Source organism: Hippopotamus amphibius, chromosome 17 (genome assembly GCF_030028045.1).
Source record: "Hippopotamus amphibius kiboko isolate mHipAmp2 chromosome 17, mHipAmp2.hap2, whole genome shotgun sequence".
Lineage (NCBI taxonomy): Eukaryota > Metazoa > Chordata > Mammalia > Artiodactyla > Hippopotamidae > Hippopotamus > Hippopotamus amphibius.
The window spans coordinates 54,722,948-54,746,601 of NC_080202.1; the positions used below are offsets into that span (position 1 = coordinate 54,722,948).

The 23,654-nt window shown below is 57.3% G+C and overlaps 1 protein-coding gene across 1 annotated transcript in view; it reads left to right on the forward strand.

Moving 5' to 3' along the window:
* DNAH17 (dynein axonemal heavy chain 17) overlaps nucleotides 1-23,654 on the forward strand; it is a 108,791-nt gene that overhangs the window by 32,453 nt on the left and 52,684 nt on the right. The window contains exons 20-42 of the mRNA XM_057715191.1: nucleotides 707-876; nucleotides 1,448-1,670; nucleotides 3,279-3,395; nucleotides 3,493-3,579; nucleotides 4,956-5,108; nucleotides 7,240-7,488; nucleotides 9,202-9,324; nucleotides 10,229-10,576; nucleotides 10,679-10,770; nucleotides 11,176-11,302; nucleotides 12,378-12,530; nucleotides 13,849-13,974; nucleotides 14,152-14,259; nucleotides 14,898-15,029; nucleotides 15,351-15,511; nucleotides 16,501-16,657; nucleotides 17,756-17,860; nucleotides 19,294-19,451; nucleotides 19,916-20,054; nucleotides 20,205-20,432; nucleotides 20,811-20,948; nucleotides 21,777-21,909; nucleotides 23,103-23,230. Of these exons, the coding sequence (XP_057571174.1) occupies nucleotides 707-876; nucleotides 1,448-1,670; nucleotides 3,279-3,395; nucleotides 3,493-3,579; nucleotides 4,956-5,108; nucleotides 7,240-7,488; nucleotides 9,202-9,324; nucleotides 10,229-10,576; nucleotides 10,679-10,770; nucleotides 11,176-11,302; nucleotides 12,378-12,530; nucleotides 13,849-13,974; nucleotides 14,152-14,259; nucleotides 14,898-15,029; nucleotides 15,351-15,511; nucleotides 16,501-16,657; nucleotides 17,756-17,860; nucleotides 19,294-19,451; nucleotides 19,916-20,054; nucleotides 20,205-20,432; nucleotides 20,811-20,948; nucleotides 21,777-21,909; nucleotides 23,103-23,230 (3,555 nt within the window). The remainder of the gene's footprint in view (nucleotides 1-706; nucleotides 877-1,447; nucleotides 1,671-3,278; nucleotides 3,396-3,492; nucleotides 3,580-4,955; nucleotides 5,109-7,239; nucleotides 7,489-9,201; nucleotides 9,325-10,228; nucleotides 10,577-10,678; nucleotides 10,771-11,175; nucleotides 11,303-12,377; nucleotides 12,531-13,848; nucleotides 13,975-14,151; nucleotides 14,260-14,897; nucleotides 15,030-15,350; nucleotides 15,512-16,500; nucleotides 16,658-17,755; nucleotides 17,861-19,293; nucleotides 19,452-19,915; nucleotides 20,055-20,204; nucleotides 20,433-20,810; nucleotides 20,949-21,776; nucleotides 21,910-23,102; nucleotides 23,231-23,654) is intronic.

A 23,654-nucleotide genomic window follows, 5' to 3' on the forward strand; every position in this document is an offset into this window, starting at 1 on the left:
GTCCTGGGGGGTTGTCTACCGCCTCTAGGAATTAGCCAGCCCTAGGCGGGGGCAGTCCCTCTGGAGTCAGCAAGGCCCCCGCTACCAGAACATCAAGAGTATAGACTGCAAGGGCTTCCCTGGTGGTCCAGTGGTTAAGACTCTGTGCTTCCACTTCAAGGGCACAGGTTTGATCCCTGGTCAGGGAACTAAGATCCCACTTGCTGTGCGGCACAGCCGAAAAACAGTTAATTAATTAAAAAAGAAAGAAAGAGAAAAGAATATAGAACATGATAAAACATAACAAATTTATGAAACGTCACCTCTTTTCCTGAAGCTGGGTGAGGGTGACCCACCCACAGGGGAGATGCACAGGGGTGGGGGGACACATTTTGCCCCACAACATGGGGGTGGGGACAGCTGGCGGGTGGAGCTTGCGGGTCCTGAGGACGTGCGAAGAGTTAAGGGATGCCCTGTGGGAGCCCGGGACGGCATTCACCCCTTGGAACTTTTGTCCCGCTCTCCTTCAGAAGCCCTGTTGGCCTTGCCGGATGACACCCCCTTCTGACAGGCTGTCCCGCATCAGGGATAGACTGCTGAGCCGCAGGGACCCCCGGGGTGCTGGGAGGAGGAAACTAGCGCATTGCACGGACCTCCCCCACGCCCACGCGCTGTGCCGGCCCCCAGCCGCGGCCGCCCGACAGGTGAGCGGAGCTGTGTCTTCCAGATCGACTCCTATGAGAAGCTGTACGAGGAGGTGTCCACGTGCGAGAACACCAAGGTGTTCAACGGCTGGCTGCAGTGCGACTGCCGCCCCTTCAAGCAGGCCCTCCTCAACACCGTCAAGCGCTGGAGCCTCATGTTCAAGCGGCACCTGAGCAACCACGTCATCAACAGGTGGGCGCCGGGACCGCGGCCCCATCCCCACCCCCACCCCCCGCTGGCTGGACGCTGGCCACGCCCCGGAGAGCCCTGTGCGGGGGCACCTGCGGGCGGGCGTCCCTGAAGTGCGCGGTGTCGGCTGGGCGCCTCCTCCCCCCAGCCAGGCGGATGTGGGGGTGAAGGTCAGGTTCAGAGGCCAGCAGCCCCACAGAGGGTGGGTCCCGGCAGGGAGTGGAGGCCCTGGTCCCTCGGTCGTTGCTTCTTCACCGAGCACTTACTGTGTCTGAGCAACAGATGCTGAGGAATCCTCCAGGAGCTCCGAGTGGGGCAGGGAAGCCTGGCGTGAATTGCATGGGCGGTACCTGTGCAGTCACAGGTGGGGTCGGGGCCGGGAGGGGCACGGAGCCAGGAGAGCATGTAACCCAGCTCTTCCATTCAGGAGGCCCAGCAAAGGCCGCCCTGAGATGTGGCCCCACCTGGGACTCGCCAACCAGCTGAGCTGGTGGGGCAGGGGGTGCCGGGCAGGCAGGAATACAGCCCCCACCCCGGGAGGGGCTCCCGTCACAGGCGGCTTCTCGCCCACCAGCCTCGCGGACCTGGAAGCCTTCATGAAAGTTGCCAGGGCGGGCTTGACAAAGCCCCTCAAGGAGGGAGATTATGACGGCCTCGTGGAGGTGATGGGGCATCTGATGAAGGTCAAGGAGAGGCAGATGGCCACCGACAACATGTTTGAGCCCCTGAAGCAGACCATCGAGCTGCTCAAGTCCTATGGGGAGGAGATGCCTGAGGAGACACACGTGAAGCTGCAGGTAGACAGGCCTAGGGGTGCCTCGCCGGGGGAGCGGGAGCCGCGGGGCAGGGCCAGAGACGAGCGGGCTCTTGTGACCTGGAGCCTGCAGGCTAGACCTCCTCTTCTAGACCCGGGATCCCCTTGCAATGGTGGGGTGGAAGGACAAGCCTCTCCACAGATGAGGGGACAGTGAGGTTGCCTCCAAAAATGGGGGGGGGGGGAGGCAGTAGTTCTTCCTTTTGATTGGAGTTTCAATGAGTTAAAAATGCCTTCACGTCCCACACCTACTCCTGAGTGCAGCGGGAACAGGGTGGTGCAGCTGCTCTGGGAATCCCCCAACCCCGAAGGTCTCGGCCAGCTCCATCCCCACGTGGGGTAGAGGGGCCACGGCAGGGCGGTTGAAGGGGACTGGAAGGAGCCCAGTGCTTTACAGCTAATTTGCAGAATGTCAGCTGTCGGCGTCAGAACAACTGTGTGCACCTGGGCTGGGCTGGGCTGGGGGGTGGGGGAGGCCGATGGAGAAGACGGGTCCTGAAGCCACAGCCCAGCCACCCCCTGGAGGTTGTTTCTTCCCAGACCTGGCTGCCCCCTCCCTCTCCCCCTTCTTTGCCCTGGCTCTGCGTCCCATCACACAGGTCTGACTCCCCCTGCCGTGAGGCACTGACTCCAGCCAGTGCCCAAGACCCCACAGCAGAGGGGGTGACAGGGTTGTGCGTCAGTGGCCGCGGTGACCTTGTGCTGCACAGGCCCTGCTTTAGAGCACGCTGTATTTTGCCCCTGCTACCCCGCCCAGGGCTCAGCTAAGGACCAGGATTTGAAGTGTGTGTGGCCAGGCCTCAGGGATTCCAGGGCCATGGATGGGGCGAGTGCTGAGATAAAAGTTCTGACAAACATTTGAGGCGTGTCTCTGCCAACAGAAATTGTTAGTTAATTGTAGAAGAATGTGAAACAGTATCTATTTGTGGGTAAAGAATTTGGGGGCTGGGATTTTTTTCTTTAACATATTTTATGATAAGTACAATATTTTCCCACGTGTGGAGAACTTGGAAAATACAAAAAGTGATCCGATTGCTAAAGCCATTCTTGCAATGACAAAATCATAGAAACAGAAGACAGAATAGTGGCTGCCCAGGTTGTGGGGGGCGGGGACAATGGCGGGTGTAGGTACAAGGAGACAACACAAGACCGCTCCCTCGTGGTGACGGACAGCGGGGTATGCGGAGTGTGGCGGGGGTGACGGGAATCTGCACGTGAGATAAAATTGCCTAGGACTACACACGCCCACAGCACATGCACTGACACACACACGTGCATGCCTGCACACGCACACATACACACACACACACACACACACACACACGGATTCAGCTTGAACACAGGGTGGAAACGGACAAACTCCATCATCTGCTAACAGAAACACCCCAGCGTCAGATGCCGGTTTGGGTATCTCGCCTCAGCTGCATAAGATGCCTCCACTGGGGGAAACTGGGGGCAGGCACACAGGACTCTGTGCTATTTTTGCAACTCCCCGTGAGATAGCAACTCCCCTTGAGTCTGTAACTACGTCCCAATAGAACGTTTTATAAAGAGCAGAAAAGGGAGTGGTCTTTGGCCTTCGCCTGCATAGGAGCTGCCAGAGCAGTGGACAAACACCAAGAAGCTGGCTATCCAGGTGAAGCAGAACGTGGCGCCCCTGCAGGCCAACGAGGTCAGCATCCTGAGGCGGAAGTGCCAGCAGTTCGAGGTACCACGGCCTCGGGGGGCGGGGCTGGGGCACAGCATCCACCCGCGGCTGGGCCCTGTGGCCGCGAGCCTGACATCTCCACGTGGTCCTCCTGCAGCTCAGGCAGCATGAGTTCAGAGAGAAGTTCAGGCAAGAAGCCCCATTCAGCTTCAGCGACCCCGACCCCTACAAGTCCCTCAATAAGGTATTTTTGCTCAAGGAGGAGATGGGGTGGTAACTCTGGGGACCCTGGCGCTTTCTCATCTTTTCTCAAGCTGTCATTCTCCCGAGCCCAGAAACACGGCCTCAGTGGGACTGGCCTCGGGGCCAGGCACTTGTGTGTTTGTGCACGAACGTATAAACTCAGGCACCCCACAGAGTCTCCCCTCCAGACCCACAGCTCACGCACATCTGAACATCCCACAAGCCTCACGAACCCACCCTGCGGCTCAGCCCCCTCCCCCTCCGAGGTCCCCATCCCGTTCATGGTCAGCAGTTTACTGTCCCCCCAGGCTTTGCACTCACCCTGCTCCCTGGCGCCTTCTTCTCTCTGACTCGCCACGTGCAGCTGGTGGCCAAACCTCACCTGCGTCCCCCAGTTCCCACTGCCCAAGTTCACGGTCAGTGTCCAAAGTGCAAGCTCTGCAGCCCCAGACGTGGCAGCCCACTCAGGCTCAGGTCCCCGTGGGCTTCCACCAGGCAGGAGCGTTTGGGGTGTGTGAGGCCTGGGGGGCCCCCAGGAGCACAGGGGGACACAGTGCTCAGCCCCCGCTGTGCCCGGGCCCAGCCCCACACCTCGACCTCAGTCCTCAGCACAACAGGTGTGGGAACAAGGGAACCTCAAGATATCCTTCAGGGCCACCCCACACCTTCCCAAGCCTCTGCTCTTTCTCTCACTCAGCCTCAAAGCCCACCCTTCCCGGAGGCCAAGGTCCTCCCCTTTCTCCACGGCCAACCCACAGCATAGACGCCCCCATTTTCTCCTTGGAGCCCCCTGAGAACTTATTCAGAGACCCAAGTTGGGGTCTTTGCAGATCTCCCCTGTCAAGTCCATTTAGGAACCACATCCATGGTGAGAGAGGCCCCCAAGGCAGGGTGCAGACACTCGGGAACCCCCATGTACCCACAGCGAGCGTGGTACACACTCCACACCAAAGCTTTCACAGCTGCCCACACTCAGCCATGCAGCTCAGGACGAACCTTTTTTTCCCGCTTCTTTGCGTGTCTGGATGTTTCTAATTTTCAAAGCAATCAAGCATTACTTATGTACGTTTTGATACGATACAAATATATACAGTGAGAAAATGGGGGAAATTCTGGGAAGTCAGGAAATGGCAGGAGGAAATCTGGCGTTCATGTAACGTCCATGAGAGTCAGTCCTCATGCCTGAGCGCACGGAGGTGCCCCACCCTCTCATCAAATGAGAAGCTGGTGGGGGGCGGGGTTGGGGGTAGGCAGGGAGGGCTTGGGGTAGAGCGTGCTGATAGCTCTGAGGTTCCCTGGGGTGTAGGGGGTGAGGTGAGACAGGGAAGGCTCCTCTGAGCGTGGGGACCCTGTTCACTGGCTTCCACGAACCCCCAGCAACAAGAGAGCATCGCGGCCATGGAGGGCATCATGGAGGCTCTGTGCAAGTCTGGGAGCCTGTTCGAGGTCACAGTCCCGGACTACAAGCAGCTCAAGGCTTGTCACAAAGAGGTCCGCCTGCTGAAGGAGCTCTGGGACATGATCTTCATGGTGAGGGGGCACCAAGGCTGGGGGGCGGCGTTGGGGGTGGCATCCCAGCACCAAGAGGGGGCACTCCCGTTGTCCTTCGCTCACAGCCGCCTTTGATGGTGGATGGGGGCAGCCCTTTCTCTGAAAGGAGAGTAGGAAGCCTTGCTCTCCCCGGCATTGAGACTGTGTGTCCACAGCGTATGTGCACGTGTTAGCTACCCACAGTCTCGCCTCTTGGCTCTTTACTTCCAAAGATATTTTAGCTCTTCTCTCTTTTTATTTTTTATTTTATTTTATGTTGGAGTATAGTTGATTAACAATGTTGTGTTAGTTTCAGGTATACAGCAAAGTGATTCACTTATACACATACACGTGTCTATTGTTTTTCAAACTCTTTTCCCATTTAGGTTATCACAGAGTACTGAGAGGAGTTCCCTGTGCTAGACAATAGCTCCTTGTTGGTTTTTTTTTTTAATATACAGATAATTGCTTAATTTTATTTTTTTATTTTTTGGCCACACCATGTGGCATGCGGGATCTTAATTCCCCAAGCAGGGATTGGACCCATGCCCTCTGCAGTGGAAGTGTGGAGTCTCAACCACTGGACCACCAGGGAAGTCCCTGGCTATCTATTTTAAATACAGCAGTGTGTACCTGTCAATCCCAAACTCCCAATCTATCCCTCCCCACTCCTGCCCCCAGTTAGTTCTCTAAGTGTGTGTTAGCTCTTCTCTCTTGTGCTCTTGAATGAACTTCAGAGTCTCTGTCAAATCCTCCTCCCTTCAAATAGAAAACTCTCATGACTGTGGATAGACTTGAATCTACTCCGTGAGCTAATCTGGGGGGAGCTGCCGTCTTGGCAGCTGTATTCAGTGCCCCCACCCAGGAGCAGGCTCTGTCTCGTCAGTTATCTTATTTTGTTATTATGTCATGGTAAAATATTGTAAATGTCTTTATCCTGACCATGCTGAATCTACCTATTTCTCACAGACGCTGGGGTGGGGGTGGGGGGTGTCATAAATCTTTGGAGCCTCAGGCTACATCACAACCACCCCCAAAGAGAAAGAACCCATCAAAGCCCTCTCGATACTTGTTCTCACAATTCACTGAATTCAAGTCTCTTGTGCGTGAACGACATTACTGAACCGTCAGTGAAGTCAGATGGGGATGCAGCACTTTCCCCTGATAAACAACACCTGCCGTGGACCGGAGACTACAGGTTACTCTTCCCAGGACATAACGATACGCATTTCCGGTCAGGGTATTGTGAGAAAAATTGTCCAAAACAAACTAGCCAGGACCCTTGTGTGATAACAGGATACAGAAGCAGCTTAAACCTACCAGAAAGGGCCATCGATTCCTGTACTCCAACGGTTTGTCTTTATCTGACATGGACGCCGGTCAAGGCCAGGCAGACCTTTCTGCCCCAAGCCTGTCTCAGCAACCTCTAGCCTCCTCCAGGACTGGCCCTTCCGGCTGCACACCTGTTCCCAGCCCACCCTGGATTAAAGACTGTGGCTTCACGGGGTTCTGTCTCCACGCTTGGTAGGATTGTCCCCCAGTAGTGCCTGTGTCTTGTTTCATCCTGTCGTCAGTGAAATTTTTTCTGGTGTGTTTTTAATCAGTCACTATAAGCAAGGTTACTCTGCAGTAACAAACAGCCCTAAAAAAGAAAATCTGTGTGTAGTTAACCATAGACACGTATTTCTCATTCACACAAAGTCCATACTCCAGTTCCAAGCAACCCTTGGGCAGCTCAATGCATGCGTCCACGACTGCCAAAACAGACGGAGGGAACTGTGGGTCGGGTGTTGGCAATCCGACGCGTCTGCCCCTAAGTGGCGGGCATCACCCGTGTTCCATTGGTCAAGGCAGCTTACGTGGCTGCACCAAGATGTGGGACAGAACTAGATCCTGGTGAGCAGTGACAAGGCCCGCGTTTTGCCAACTGCTGACTTTTAAGTTGAATCTTTCATGATAGAACTGGGTTGTTGTTTTTTTTCCCTTGTAGCCACACACTTTACCAAGCTCTGTCATTAGTTCTCAAGACTCCTCACTGGATTTTGCTCCCCGAGAGCAATGGCAGGAAGGCGGCACAGGTGCCTTCCTGAACCATCCCCAGCAGAGGAGACAGTGAGCTTTTCCGTCTCAGGTCAACAGCAGCATCGACGACTGGAAGACCACCAAGTGGAAGAACATCAACGTCGAGCAGATGGACATAGACTGTAAGAAGTTCGCCAAGGACGTGAGGTCCCTGGACAAGGAGATGAAGAGCTGGGACGCCTTCGTGGGGCTGGACAACACCGTAAAGAACATGACCACATCCCTGCGTGCCGTGAGCGAGCTGCAGAACCCTGCCATCCGGGACCGCCACTGGCAGCAGCTCATGCAGGCCACCCAGGTACCGCGCCATGGGGGAGGAGGGCGCCGCTCCTTGGGAACTTGCTGCGGGATGGGCGGGGCTGATGGATAAAGCTGAGTGTGGGCGGGGCCGGCTTCTCACATGCATGCAGCCCGGGCAGTCACACAGGGCTCTGTGCTCAGAGGTTGGATGCTGTGCTGTCGCCATGGTGACATCCTTATTAATTTTTTAGCAAGGAGCCCCATCATTTTCATCTGCACGGGGTCCCGCAAATTATGCAGCCAGTTATGGTTATAGGGTGAATGTCGTGGGGCTCAGGAAGTTTGGGGCGGAGGAGTAGCTCCCCATGTCCCCCATGTACCACAGGAGCACAGAGTCCTAGAACCCAAATTTTCCCAAGGATATTCTGTAGTGGGGGAATCACTGGCCCTGACACCCACAGAAGGCAAATAGGAACAACCCCACTGTCAGCAAACATTGAACAAAACTCTATGCAATGGCTACTCTGCAGAGGCCCCACGTAGATGCCAAGGATGCAGAGAGAGAGAACATGGGCCCTGCTCTCAGGGAAGCAGAGGAAGAAAGGACAGCGCGGGCTATGGTTTTGGGGACATCGAGTGGGATGCTCAGGGGTGGTTCTAGGAGCATAGAGGAGGCCGCCTCTGCAGGGAGGGAAGAGCAGGAACAGCTTCAGGAGCACCTGGGGTGTGGCCTGGGCCTTGGCGGGGAGAAACAGAGGAGCAGAAGGGTTATCTTGAGTACTGAGACCACTGGCCAGCAGGCTTGTATACCCCATCCCGGGCCTGGGAGAGACTGCCAGGTGGTGATCAGCAAGCAACTAAAATGTCCCAGGAATTGGGCATCACCAAGGACTTGTTGAGACCTGGGCAGGTGTTTTCTGAACCGTGATTGAGAGACAGTTAATTCCATCAATTGGTTAAACCAGTGTCCGTGGTGGGCTTGGAAATGTCTGTCTGACAGCAAGAAGGGTTTGAGGGCTGGGTGACACCATGCAAATATGTGGTATTGTTACTAGAGTAACAGTACCTGTGACTCGGCCACACCTGTTACTACCACGGCAGCTTCCTGAGGTGGTGGATCAGGTCCTATGGCTGCTGTAACAAAGGCCTACATGATGAGGGGCTTACAACCACAGAAACGTGTTCTTCCCCGGCTCTGGAGGCCAAAACCCTGAAATCAAGGTGTCGGCAGGGCCGTGATCCCTCTGACAGTCTAGCAGAGGACCCTTCCCTGCCTCTTCCAACTTCTGGCATCCCTTGGCTTGTGGCCGCATCCCTCCAATCCCTGCCTCCATGGTCACATGGGCTCTTCTGCATTTCAAATCTCCCTCTGCTTTCTCTGATGAAAACACCTGTCATCGGTGTTTACATGCAGTTCCATGCAGTTGATCCAGGACAATTTCATCTCAAGATCCTTAACAGCTGCAAAGACTCCATTTCCAAATAAGGTCACATTCTGAGGTCCAGGTGGACATGAATTTGGGGGGACAGTATTCAGTCCATTACTGGGTGGATTTAAATGGGTGAATGTGGGCTTTGCTGTTACCAGTTTTACAGGGAGGAGAGGCGAGGCCTGGAGAAGTGACTGCCCAAGTCACAGAGCTTCCAGCTGCCCCCTCCATGGCCTGGGTTACTCCCTCGCCTGCCTCTCCGTGAAGGACAAAGGTGTCCCTCAACTGGAAGACATGTGGCCTTATGTGGAATGTGCCTATTTTTTTTTTTTTTCCCATAGGTGAAATTTGAAATGTCAGATGAGACCACCCTGGCGGATTTACTCCAGCTGAACCTACATAAATATGAGGATGAGGTCCGAAACATCGTAGACAAGGCCGTGAAAGAGTCTGGGATGGAAAAGGTATCCTTTGTTGACAGCAAAGTGCGTTTTGCAGAGAAGAATGCTGGTCCTGATCTACCTGACTAACCCTACTGAACCCTCCTCTCCTCCTAGAAAGCACCCTTGTTTATGGTTTGTGGCCCATCCTGCCTCTGCCTTCTGAGAAGCTGAAGGAGGGTGGGGGGGCAGGAGGGCTGGCCGTCAGCCAGGACCAGGGGGCAGTTCCAGGACACGCGGAAACTGCGGAGGACTCCTTTGCAATTCAAACCTCTCTCCCCACCTGTTTTTTGAGTTTGAATTGTCACATTTTGGCTTTCTTTCTTCTTTAACAGCTTTATTGAGCTATACCATTCACCCATTCAAAGTGTACAATTTATGGCTTTTAGCCCAGTTACAGATACATGCAACCATCACGTATTAGAATTAGTCAATTTTAGAACATTTTCATCTGCTCAAAAAGTGATGAAACCCAGACCCTTTAGCTATCATCCCCCCATCTTCTCATACCCCCCACCCCAGCTCTAAGCAACCATTAACCCACTTTCTGTCTCTATAGGTTTGCCTTTTCTGGACACTTCCTGTAAATGGAAACATATAATACATGGGCTTTTGTGTCTGGCTTTCACTGAGCATGTTTCCAGGTTTTCCTTCATTTGTAGCACGCGCCCGTGCTACATTCCTTTTTATGGCCAGATAATATCTCATTATATGAATATACCACATTTTGTTGATCCTTTCGTCCACTGAGGGACACGTGGGTTGTTTCCACCTGTTGGCCATTGTGAATAATATTGGCATGAACACCTTGGCTTTCTGCAAAGCCCTTCCTTTCTGAAGGGCTTCCTACCACGTTCTAGGAAACGCTGGGTCCTTCTCTGCCCTTTGTAGCAGTCGCTTGCTGACCCAATTTCTGTCCCCCTGAAAGGTGCTGAAAGCCCTGGATAGTACCTGGTCCACCATGGAGTTTGAGCACGAGCTGCACCCGCGGACGGGCACCGTGATGCTCAAGTCGGACGAGGTGCTGGTGGAGACTCTGGAGGACAACCAGGTGCAGCTGCAGAACCTGATGATGTCCAAGTACCTGTCCCACTTCCTGAAGGAGGTGACAAGCTGGCAGCAGAAGCTCTCCGCGGCAGACTCGGTCATCTCCATCTGGTTCGAGGTCCAGAGAACCTGGAGCCACCTGGAGAGCATCTTCATTGGTTCCGAAGACATCCGCGCCCAGCTGCCGGAGGACTCCAGGCGCTTTGACGACATTGACCAGGAGTTCAAGGTGAGCACAGCTCTCTCTCGCTCCTGCCTGGGCACTTTCGGAAAGGGCTCCGTTGGAGAAAACGGGGCTCCTGATGCCCTGGCGGTCCCCTTCTCTTCCCAGGCCTTGATGGAGGAGGCTGTGAAAACACCTAATGTGGTTGAAGCCACCAACAAACCTGGTCTCTATGACAAACTTGAGAACCTGAAGAAGAGGTACATCCCACACCTGTGCAGGCAAGGGGCTTCACTGTGGCGGAAACCCAAGTCACGTACCCCGTGCTGGCCAGGACGGGGAGAGCCCCAGGTTGTGGGTTCACACATCCCCTCCCTGGGAGCACGAGCTCTCAGGCCACATCCTGCCATGCCGGCCACAGAGCGCGCCTTCAGCCTCAGAGGAAGCAACAGCTGCAGAGATTAAATTGTGGCCCAGGCCGTCTGGGGACGCCCACCAGCTGAGGGGCTGGCAGAGAACAAGCGTGTCGCTTTGGAAGACTTGAACCAAATTGGGGCTGTGAACAGCCTGGGCGTCTCCAGGGCTGTCCGCCCAGCGCGTGGAAGGAGGGGCTGGAGAAGATCCTCTGCTGAGCAGAACTCAGCAGCCTCATTTCCTGCCCCCAGGTTGGCTGTGTGCGAAAAGGCCTTGGCTGAATATTTAGAGACAAAGAGACTGGCTTTCCCAAGGTTCTACTTTGTCTCCTCAGCTGACCTCCTGGACATTCTCTCCAACGGAAATGACCCTGTGGAGGTAGGTGGTCCCCTGGCATTGTGAAGAGAGGCCGACCCCAGGTGTGGGCTCCAGGTGGGTCCCTGCTGAGCCCCCTGTCCGGGTGACCCTGGGATGTTGGAGGAGTGTCCACGGATATCCCTGTGGCACCTCCACAAGGTCATCCATACCAGAAACTGCCCAGGGACCGAGCCAGGACAGAAAGACCTGGCACTGGTCTCAGACCCTGCCCTTCCCTCCCCGAGCCTCATCCTTGTCCTCTGGGAAACAGATGAGATGCCCACTCCTCCTAGTAAATCCCAGGTGCCAGGAAGAGAAGGGACCTCGAGGCTCCTCTCCTAAAAGAGAGAAGGATTGCAGTGGTTAAGAATCTGCCTGCCAGTGCACAGGACACGGGTTTGATCCCTGCTCCGGGAAGATCCCACATCCCGTGGAGCAACGAAGCCCGTGCACCATAATTACTGAGCGTGTGCTCTAGAGCCCTCAAGCCACAACTCCTGAGCCCATGTGCCGCAACTGCTGAAGCCCACGTGCTTAGAGCCCGTGCTCTGCAACAAGAGAAGCCACTGCAATGAGAAGCCCGTGCACCACCACGAAGGGTAGCCCCCGCTCCTGCAACTAGAGAAAGCCTGTGCACAGCAATGAAGACCCAATGCAGCCAATAAATAAATAAATGAATGAATTAAAAATAAATAAAGAGAGAAGAGTTAGCTGTCCAGGTGGAGGGAAGTGAGTGTATCTTATTTTCATCATGAGGTTCCAGACACACAACAAGGGAGCCACAGGGTGGCGCCACGATTTAGGTTCTGAGCATCTGACCAAGGGACGCGGCCCAGGCCCACGACAGAACCTTCTCAAGGAAAAGAAATCTTCAGGAACAGACCTTCAGAAGGTTCTGCCTGAGAGCAGTTTTTGCCCTTTCCTTTGTTGGTTAAGTGTGTTTAGTCAACATCCCAGAGGTGAAGGGGTAGGGTGGGGGGAGTATAAGCGCCCCCCCCAAAATATGCTTAAAACCGCCCGAGGAAGAGCCGGGCTGTGTGTATCCCCCCGAATCCCTCAGTTGGCAAAATCCAATGTCCCCCCCCCACCAATCCAGGTGAGCCGCCACCTGTCCAAGCTCTTCGACAGCCTGTGTAAACTGAAGTTCCGCCTCGATGGCGACGGGAAACCGCTCAAGTTTGGCCTGGGCATGTACAGCAAGGAGGACGAGTACGTGGACTTTGACCGGGAATGTGACCTCTCCGGGCAGGTGAGCGCACGTGCAAGTGGAGCACTGCCCGCCCAGGGTGACAGTGCAGCGTGTACAGGGCCACGTGGCCTCAGACAGGCTGTCGCCACCAGCCTGTGACGATCCCTCTCTCTCCTTCCCTCTGCCTCTCAGAACACATGCTTAAGGGACTTTTTTGTATAGAATTTGCAGCACAGCCTTACCCGTACCGTGTGAGGTGCATTGTGAGAAAAAGAAGAGGAGAGAGGAGGGGAGGGAGGGGGAGAATAGGTTTATTGAAGCTTTATTATTTTATTTCTTATTACTGCCAAGGGGACTGCTTTGAAGGGGGCCACACACACCTGAGTTGCCAAGTTCTCATCCCTGTTCAGCATAACGGGCTCTACTGCTCTGGTTTTAGCAGAGGGGTCCCCCTGCCTTGGGCAGCCCGGCTGCCTGTCCAGCTTCCCCACCGCAGGAGGCCGTTGCCTTCTGCTGACAGCATGCTTCCTGGCTACCCACCCCCCCCCCCATCTCTTTGCCCAAGTATTGAGCCAGCATCCGAATTGATTTTGACATCAGCCTCAGCAAAATGTAATTCAGAGGTAAGTCAGCTTGGGGGGTAAAAATCTCACGCAAGAAAACCCGAGCTGCAACAACGTGAACTCAGAGCACCCGGCCAGACGGGGTCGGCAGGCCGGTGACAGGATCCAGTCATGAGCTTGTTCAGACGCCTCCCACATTTCACTGCTTACAGACGTAACCATGAGCTACACTGGGCTCTGCTGCACTGCGGTTTGTCAGTAGTTTCAAAGAAAAACCAACCGGATTATCCCATTTGGGCATATTCCCCCTCATTACAGCTAGTTGAAGGTGTGTATCTTAAAATACACACAAGCTTCATCGGCAGCTTTGTCCGCATGACAGTCTCAGACCCTGAGATGATGCACTTGGGGAGCACGTCGGGGCTCCACGAGTCAGAACCCACCAGGCACACGGGGCGGCCTGGCTGGGGGACTGACGCCGTGTCTCTGAACATCATCAGCACCGCTTTGTGGGCTCAGACATAGACTGTCTTCTCCTCTCGATGCTTCTCTGGTCCCCCCCCCCCCCCGCCTTCTCTGTTTAGAAACAGTTAATGCGCACGAATGCCCAATGCGACCAGTTTTACAGGTACAGCTGGGCTTGCTGACCATGTTTTTCAAGCGGGTCATTCTTACTGCCCTGAAAACCTGGGCATTTCTCCTACTGGGATGAGGAGGAGGATGGTGACAAGTGGTGATTTATTTTTTAAATGACTGAGCAAGCCGTCGGCATGAGATGCGCTCACCCCCTCTGGTTCCCGCGGCTGCGTCCCCAGGTGGAGGTCTGGCTGAACCGGGTGCTGGACAGGATGTGCGCCACCCTCCGCCATGAGATCCCCGAAGCCGTGGTGACCTACGAGGAGAAGCCAAGGGAGCAGTGGATCTTTGACTACCCCGCCCAGGTCTGAGGCTGGGTGGACGGGCAGCTCCGAGGTGGGGGGGGGGGCGGGGTGGACGGAGCTCACCTGGCCTGGGTTCGCCACAGTCGGGCAGAGAACAGCCACCTCCCTGGTGTGAACTCTTCCGTCACCCGGAGAGCGACGCTCACGTGGGGGGACCGGGGGCCCCTCTCTTTGCAGATCGCGCTCACGTGCACCCAGATCTGGTGGACCACCGAGGTGGGCCTGGCATTTGCCAGGCTGGAGGAAGGCTATGAAAATGCCATCAAAGACTACAACAAGAAGCAGGTGTGCGCCCCGCCCCCACACACACACTGTGTCCATCAGAAGCATCTTGCGCTGGGGTCCCCGCCTCGGGCCACCGCTGTTTCTCTCGGTCAGAAGCAGCCACATATTGGCAGCCACCCCGCCCCCGCCAATCATTCTGCCCAAGAGCAACCGCTTTAGAAATATGTGACTTCTCTTTTTCGACTTCATTTTTTTTTTTTTTTAATTCTTGGTCAGAAATTTAGAACCTAAAGATAATTTTTAACATAAAAGGGAAAGCAACCCCAAACCCCACCACCCAGATATGACCCCATCACCAAATTCTTATCCACATGTCTAATCTTCCTGTGTGCGTGTAATTGCTTCCTAGGCAAAAATGGCTTTAAAATCCTGTTTTTACTTCATATCCGCCATCTTTCACAGCGTCTGATCACCTTTCACGCCATTTTTAGTGGCTCCTGGATATTCCATGGGGGAGCCTGTTCCCCAGCGTTCCCCACCCCCAGTTGGGGGGGCGGGTAGTGGGCACGTCTGTGTTTTGTTGTTGTGAACGAGAGCACGGGGGCCTTCCCTACCCAAACGTGGGCCCCCGGGGGACCCGCCCAGCCCAGAGGCCGCCCCGGAGCGGTGTCCCAGCCGCGGCGCCCTCGCCCCTGCAGATCAGCCAGCTGAACGCACTCATCACCCTGCTCATCGGAAACCTGGACGCCGGGGACAGGATGAAGGTCATGACCATCTGCACCATCGACGTCCACGCCCGGGACGTGGTCGCCAAGATGATCACTGCCAAGGCGCGGCTCCGGGGAGGGCGGGGGCAGGGTGGGGCCTGGTGCTCGCTCGGGACTCAGCCCGGCCCCCGCCCCAGTTTTCGCTGCTTCCTGGGGGGTAGGGCTGGTGCACCACTCCAGGCAGCGGCCACCCCTCCCCCATCCCTTGGTCTCAGCCCTGGTAAGCAGCCAGACCAGCAGCCCGGTCAGACGTGTCCATGGTTCGGCCCCACTCGGGGGGGACGGCGTTAGGCTTGGCGTGGGCACCGCGGGAGGAGCACGGGGCCCCGGAGCACCCCCGGGTCAGGGACCACCTGGAGGCGAGCCGGCCTGCTCCTCCCGCAGGTGGAGAGCTCCCAGGCCTTCACCTGGCAGTCCCAGCTGCGGCACCGCTGGGACGAGGAGAAGAAGCACTGCTTTGCCAACATCTGCGACGCCCAGATCCAGTACTCGTACGAGTACCTGGGCAACACGCCGCGGCTGGTCATCACCCCGCTCACCGACAGGTGAGGACGCGCCGGCCACCTTCCTGCCTGGCCCTGAACAGGGCAGGGGAGGGAATCATGCTTTTCTCTGGGCTCTTCCTCATGAGTCTTCAGACCTGAATGTCCCCTGCTGAGGCTGATGGGTCTGGGCATTTGGGTTAGGGGACCTGCATTCAGGTTCAGTCCTGATGCCAGCCAGGCACCCAGTCGTGGGGCCTGCGATCTTATTCCCTCCTTCCAACACTGGCTGTGTGGCCTTGGGGAGCTTGCTTCGCCTCTCTGAGGGCCTGCGAAATGGGGATGATGTTTTAAAAACCTCAGCAGCTTTTTTTAAACAAATTTATATATTGTTGGCTGCATTGGGTCTTCAGTGCTATCTTTGATGCTGCAAGTGGCTTTCTCTAGTTGCAGCGAGTGGGGTCCACACTAAGTGGCGCACGGCTTCTCACTGCAGTGGCATCTCTCATTGTGGACCATGGGCTCTAGGTGCACGGGCTTCAGTAGTTGTGGCACTCAGGCTCAGTAGTTCTGACTTGCGGCCTCTAGAGTGCAGGCTCAGTAGTTGTGGCACACAGGCTTCGTTGCTCTGCAGCATGTGGGATCTTCCCAGACCAGGGATCAAACCTGTGTCCCCTCCATTGGCAGGCAGATTCTTAACCACTGTGCTACCAGGGAAGTCCCAAACCGCAGCAGCTTGTTGAGGGTCGAGTCATTTAGCAGCAAAAAGCACTCTGAGTAGCAGCTGCTCAGAGCAAACCCGCAGTGCCTGCAATGTGCCTGTTAGGTTGGGTGGGCAGCGCCCTCCTCCCCTAACGCCCTGGCGGGCGCGGCCCCCACCTAGTGTCTGCGCCCGCAGGACGGTGTCTGCTCCTTGCTGACGTCACAAGTCCTTCCCACCAGCTCCCTGTGGTGCTTCCTTGGGGCTCAGCAGGTGTCCCTGAACCACAGTGAAAGAGCAAGCAGGCAGCCGTGGGGTTGCTGCTCTCAAGGTGACTGGAGGTCCCTTGCAGATGCTACATAACCTTGACCCAGTCCCTCCACCTGATCATGGGTGGAGCGCCTGCTGGCCCTGCTGGGACCGGTAAGACAGAGACAACCAAGGACCTGGGCAGAGCCCTGGGCACCATGGTCTACGTCTTCAACTGCTCTGAGCAGATGGACTACAAGGTACGCATCCCGGGCCTGGAGGGGCCTGACGTCCCCGGGGAGGACCACCCACGGCCCCTCCCCAGGAGGCTGCAGCCTCCACGCCCCAAGTGAGCTCTAGATGTCTGGACACTGCAGGCCAGACCCAGGCAGGAGGTACCAGTTCCCCAGTTTGCTGACAGTGTCTGCCAGATGGATGGGCCGAACAGCGGTGGCCCTGCTGGTTGCCTTGGCCCTCCTGGGAGGCTGGGCCTCTAGAGCATGACCAGAGTGTCTGGCGGAGGCTCCCAGGGTGGAGAAACCCAGCCCCCAACACCCTGCCCTGCCCAGTGAGGTAACCCCTCCCAACCTACATCCCAAGCTTGTCCCAGCAACCGGGGACACCAGACAGAGGGAGCACCTTTGAGGGCTTGGGGGGCAGGGCACGGCAAGAGGCCAGGTCCTGGGGTCCCCAGACACTTGGCAGGACAGCCACAGCTCTCAAAGGGCCCGGATGGGAGGTGGCCATGGAGGTCAGGTCAAAGCAGCCCCTGGTGGGAGGGGGTGGGGGCACTGAGGTCGGGAGCCTGGGCCTGCAGGGGCCTCCCCGCCCCATCCCCACCAGAACCCCACAGTCCAGGGGACTCCGTCTTGAGGGCGAAGGTGGGGACAGCTGCCCCTTCTGACTGTCAGGTCCACAGCCCACACTGGCCTCCTGGGCTTTCGAAAAGTAAAACCTGAAGCTGGACCCTCCCAGAAGGAACCCTGTATATAAACGTTGAAGAACCATCCTGACGATCCAGCTGGGGCTGGAGTCCGTCCCCCCACCTTCAAGGGAAGCCCCCTCCCTTGCGTGCTAGTGGACAATGCAAGGGCTGAACTTGACACAAACTTGCTCATCTGAGCCTCGGCGAAGCCCCCATCCCAGGCAGAGTCTGGAGGTCATGGGGAAAGGATGGACTCTTGCTGGCACCCGGCCCTGTGCGGTGTTAACCCTCCCAGGGAGTGGACGTCCTGCCTCTAGCCTTCCGAGAGCCCCAGCGTTCCTGAGCCTGAGCCTTGGCCCGGGGGGCTGACGGGGCAGGTGGAGGCTCCCGACAGGCCCTCCAGCGCATGCTTCTCCCATCTCACCCTTCCTAGTCCTGCGGAAACATCTACAAGGGCCTGGCCCAGACTGGAGCCTGGGGCTGCTTCGATGAGTTCAATCGAATCTCCGTGGAGGTCTTGTCTGTGATTGCCGTGCAGGTAGGGCCCGCGCGGTCTCCGGTTCACTTTGGGACCTCCCTGCCCTGCCCGCTCAGTAGGGTCAGGTCAACCTTGCTGAGTGGGGGTGTGACACAAAGGTGAGCGAGCTCCCAGCCCTGTCCTTTGGGGGCCCACAGTCTGGTGAGGCACACAGAGGGCTTTGTTTCAGCTACCAGTGAAGATGGGCACTGGAGGATGCACAGGTGTTTATCGATGAGACGGGTGCTGGGGGAGAGAGAGGGAGCGTGCCCGGGTATTTGGGAACACCCATGACAGAGCGCAGGACTCTGTGACTCCGTTTTCTAATCTGTAGAATGGGTTTGCTAGCAAGATTAGGGGTGAGTGCAGGTCGCTGGCCTCCTCCGCTGTTGTTTTCCCACCTCGGTGAAGACACGGAACTATCCCCAAGCGTGGGGACCAGAGGCCAGTAACGCAAAGAGAGGACAAGGCAGGCAGTCAGCGCCCTCTGGACCCATAGGCAGTGCTGACGGCCACCTTGGGGACCCCTGCCCCCAAAGTCAGTGCAGAGACCCCAGGATAATTATGTACAGCTCTGTTGACTCCAATGGAGGAGCAGGAACTGGAACGGAATGTTAGGAGAGGCTCCACGTGGAGGGCAGGAGTCCCACCACCAGCCCCCGCCCTGCTAGGGGGTGAGCCGCACACTGAAGACCAGAGGAAAATCCTGGACAGCTGGGCCTTGAGCTTTGTTCTGAAGCCCCAGGCTCGCGGGTCAGGGCTTAACTCTGGGTGCAGAGCGCCCTCCAGTGGTGGCTTGGAGGTTTGCATCTGCTCAGCGGGCGCTGAGAGTCCTTGAATTCAGATTTCACCTGGTGCCGACTTTCTGATGTGGATATGGTTACCGACCAGCCCTCCCACAGGTCACTGGACACACAAAACGGCTTAGTGTGTAGAACACAACTCAGTAATAACGAGGAGCAGCCACAACCTGGAGGCATCCCCAGGGCATCTCGCTGAGTGACCAAAGCCCGTCTCAGATGACATACTGTACCATCCCTCTTACTAATGTTCACAAAAGACAGACTCACCGAAACGGGAGCAGATGAGGCGTTGCAGGGGTCGGGGGAGGTTGGGGTGGGAGAGCGGTGGGGGTAGCTGTAGAGGGTGACACCACCTGAGGTCACAGAAGTGTCATCTCCATCTCACTGTCCTGGTGGTGATGCCGCACTTCAGTCACCGTCGGACGTGCTATGGGTGGGGGGGGCGGGGGGGTACCCACAGAATCCCCTCCTTCTTTCTTACAACTGCATATGGATCTACAATTGTATCAAAGGTTTAAGTTTAATTTAAAAAAAAGTTCAGGAGGGTCCTCTGCAAATTCACAGCCACACGCTTTAGCACAAATGAAGATCCGTCCAGCCCGTCGAAGCTGGTCATTCCCACGTGAACGTGTCTGTGTACTAATCATTTAGGTAAAATGCATCCAAGATGCAATTCGGGCCAAGAAAAAAACGTTTAACTTCCTGGGAGAGACGATAAGTCTCACCCCCACCGTCGGCCTCTTCATCACCATGAACCCCGGGTACGCCGGCCGCACGGAGCTGCCCGAGAACCTAAAGGCCTTGTTCAGGTGTGTGGTTGGGGCGGTGTGAGGACGCGCCCGGGAGGGCAACTGCGGAGGGCAGAGGGTGTGGCTGGCCAGAGAGGGCTGGGAGAGAGGAGGGGTGTGGAGACAAGGCCCGAGTGAGAAGGACTAGCCGGCCAGGGCCTCTGACTCCTGGGGCGGAGGTCCCGTTTCAGGCACAACCTGCCAGTGATGGGAGAAAGGGCTCAGGTGACTCTCAGAGGAGTTGAGTGAGGGGATGCAGGGCCTGGAGACACCCCTGTGCAGGGCGTGGCAGCAACAATAGGGTGGAGAGGGGAGCCGAGCAGAGGGGGCAGGTGGATGGGAACCCGGCTCTGTGCCTCGAATCTCGGCCAGTGATGCTGTGCTCCTCCTGGCAGGTGAGGTGTGCGCCGAGGTGACGAGGGGCAGGTGGGGGCATGGATGGAAGATGGGGAGAAGCCAAGGCAGTCCCCGCTGACCACCCCCAGGCCCTGCGCCATGGTGGTCCCTGACTTTGAACTGATATGCGAGATCATGCTGGTGGCCGAGGGCTTTCTGGAAGCCCGCCTTCTAGCCCGGAAGTTCATCACGCTCTACACCTTGTGCAAAGAGCTGCTGTCAAAACAGGTGTGTGACGGGGCCCTAGGCCCGCAGAACTGGGGGTGGGAGGGATTTTACAAATGCAGGTGGCCCAGGCTGCCTCCCAGACAGCCTGGCGGAGCCTCCACAGGTCCCAGACCCCCAGCCAGCACGCTCACGCCTGCCCTCCGCCCGCAGGATCATTACGACTGGGGCCTGCGAGCCATCAAGTCTGTGCTGGTGGTGGCCGGCTCCCTGAAGCGGGGCGACCCCAGCCGGGCAGAGGACCAGGTGCTGATGAGGGCCCTCAGGGACTTCAACATCCCCAAGATCGTCACCGACGACCTGCCCGTGTTCATGGGGCTCATCGGGGACCTCTTCCCCGCCCTGGACGTGCCTCGAAAGCGGGACCTGAACTTTGAGAAGGTGGGTACCGCCAGCGTCACACCTGGCCTTCTTGCCGAGGATGCCTCTTTCCGCCACACACCGGATGGGCACCTACCTAAGTGGCAGGTGCCACACTGGGGGGTGGCCACACATGCGTGGCTCCCTCTGCCCCGAGGAACGTCCTGAGGCCATGGGCTGCCTCTCCAGCCCCTCTCTCAACAATGGGGGGTCGGGAGAGGAAGAGGAGGGGGCTTTGAGCAAACTATCTCCAGCCTGGGGATCTCGGTAGCGCTCACAGCAGAGCGTGTAAACATCCCCACTGGCCAGGCTTCTGTTCCCTTCTGATGTCTCCGCAGGGGAGGGGGCTCCTCCACCCTGCTCTGCGGGCCCAGCACCCTGTCCCACGCGCCTCCCTAGGTCATCAAACAGAGCATCGTGGAGCTCAGGCTGCAGGCAGAGGACAGCTTCGTGCTGAAGGTGGTGCAGCTGGAGGAGCTGCTGCAAGTCAGGCACTCGGTGTTTGTCATCGGGAACGCGGGCAGCGGCAAGTCCCAGGTACGTGCCCGCCCGGGACCCGGCCCAGTGCCCGAAGAGTGTCACGGGCCAGGGAGGAGGCTGTGGTGGGCAGCCGGGGGGCGGAGGAGGAGGTGAGGAGCGGCCAGGAGACCCTGGTCCCGCTGATGAGGCCCTTCTCCTGGGTCCTCCTCTCTTCCTGCTCCTTCCCCCGTGATACCAGTCACTCACCTCTCTGCGGCCGACCCCCCACCCTCCTGTCTTCTGTCCCCTGCCATTGCCTGGGGCACAGAGGGAGGTGGCCAACATTACTGACACCTATAGCATCAGAAAATCCTAAACCAGCCAAGTATTCAGCTAGCCGCCCACAGGGTGGACTATTATGCTATTATTAAAGATCATTTCCAAAGACTCTATAACATGAGGGAGGCTCGCTGCAAGTTATTTTTAAAAGGCAGGAAGTGTGTGAACCAGTTCTCTAAAAAGGAATGTATGTCTACACATATATCCACGTGAAATGTCCTCAACTGTCCTTAAAAACCCTTTGTTCTCGGTGGAAGAATTACAGGTAGTTTTCTTCCTTTACTTTGTTTTCTCAGCCACCACGTATCACTTTTGCTATCAGGGAACTAGTATGAGTTTTCCCCTGTCCACTGTGCGCAGAGAGGAACAATCGCAGGGCGTCTTCCTGGGCGATGTGTGGGGGTCGTAAAGTCACCTGCGCGTCGCCAGAGCAAAGCAGGTCCAGGGCAGGGATTCTGCCTGTGGGTCTTCAAAGGCCCTCTGAGCTCACGTGAGGGCCCTGGCACAGGGTCTGGGCACAGGATGTGGCCCTGGAGCCCCACGTGAGCGGCCTCCACCTTGGTGCAGGTCCTCAAGTCTCTGAACAAGACCTATCAGAACCTGAAGAGGAAGCCGGTCGCCGTGGACCTGGACCCCAAGGCTGTCACCTGTGACGAGCTCTTTGGCATCATCAACCCAGCGACCAGGGAGTGGAAAGATGGTAACGGGAGCAGCGTCCCCAGCAGGGTCTTGCGTGTGAAGGCTCAGAGCGGGTGTCCCAGGCCACGGTGGGCCCCCTTTGTTGTGGCCACTCGGCTGGGCTCCGTGCAGGGAACACGTGGCCAGGCCCTCGAGGGAAACCCTCCGCAGGTCCAGTTGGCATGAGGGGCCCGCACATACCCATGGTGCCTAATGATGGCGCTTATGGCGAGCAGGGAGATCACAGGGGGGAGCTGGCCCACTCCACCGGGCAGCAGGACCTGGGGAGGCCACAGACACCTGCGCAGCAGCACACCTGGCCCAAGCAGGGCCAAGGGGAGCCGGAGCCCCCATCCCATGGTCCACGGGCGGAGGGTCCAGAAATGCAGGCCGGAGCCTCGGGTGCTGGGAAGTGTATTTCTCTGGGGAAGGGCCTTGATGAGATGTGTGCTTTATAAAAAGAACGCGGGACGTTGGAGAAAGGACAGGTGAGGGGCTGGAGGAGATGGGGGGGGGGTCCACGGGTGGTCCAGGTGGAGGAAGGGGCACGGAAGCGGTTGGAAGAGGCGGGTGTGCACGGCTTGTCAGGGGACCAACCCCCCCCCACCTGACTTTCTGTGCGTCCCCCTCCTGCACGGGGGCTGGGGAGGCTCTGCTTCGGTCTCCCTGCTGCGAGAGGCCCTCTGCCTCTTGCCGTGCTTTCTCTTTGTGACACAGCATCTACTTCTGTGCATGTGTCTTGCGTTGTCCCCTCTTCCACTGGGATGCAAGCTCTGTGGGGTGGGCAGGGTCTTGTCCCCAAGCCCCCTGCTCTGAGCCTGATGCTTTAAGAGCACTTAGCAAACCTTTACTGAGTAAATGGAGGCAGGAAGGAAGGGATGAGTGATGGGGTGGGGGGTAGGGTGGGGAGGTGGCATTCCACATAGGGCTGTTGAGTCTGAGAACTGGACCAGACTTGGGGGGGGGGGGAGGGGAGGCAGAGTCAGGGGTGGGGCATAAAGGAGGGTCCTCAGGGTCAGGAGAAGGGCAGGAAATGAGCCAGGTCCCCTCCTGTCTGAGGGCCTCCACCGCCCCTCTGAAGTTGGGCATCGCCACCTCTGAGAGAGGCCAGGGTCCGCCTGGTGGGGACAGGAGGGGGCGAGCTTGGTCTCATCCCCTATGGCCCCAGGGAGAGCTGCCCGGAGCAGGGACCTGACGCAGCCCCGCTGCCCGCAGGCCTCTTCTCCACCATCATGCGGGACCTGGCCAACATCACGCACGACGGCCCCAAGTGGATCGTCCTGGATGGGGACATAGACCCCATGTGGATCGAGTCTCTCAACACCGTCATGGACGACAACAAGGTGCGAGGGGCCCCCGGATCCCAGAACTGACCCCCCACAACTGCAGTAACGTGGGGGAGGAGAGCACGTGGGACACGCCACACGTCTCACCCACCCCACTCAGCAGACAGGACTCGCCGTGGATGGGGACCCAGGAGGGGGCCTGTCTGGAGCTCTGTGCAAGGCGTCGTGGAGGAGGGAAAGCCCCCATCACGAGAGGCGTTCCTCACAGCCTGCAGGCCCACGGGCACCTGGCTCAGATGCGTTATGGCCGCAGCGTGGGCGGAGGGAGCAGGCGTGGAGGGCGTTCCTGTCTGACTGACACATGGCACGACGTGGGAGGGGTAGCTAATATCTTGGAAGGCGCAGACAGTATTGAGAATTATCTAGAAGCAGCTTAAGAAAGTGATTCTCAATCAGGTGGAGGAGGGAACCCCAGAATTCC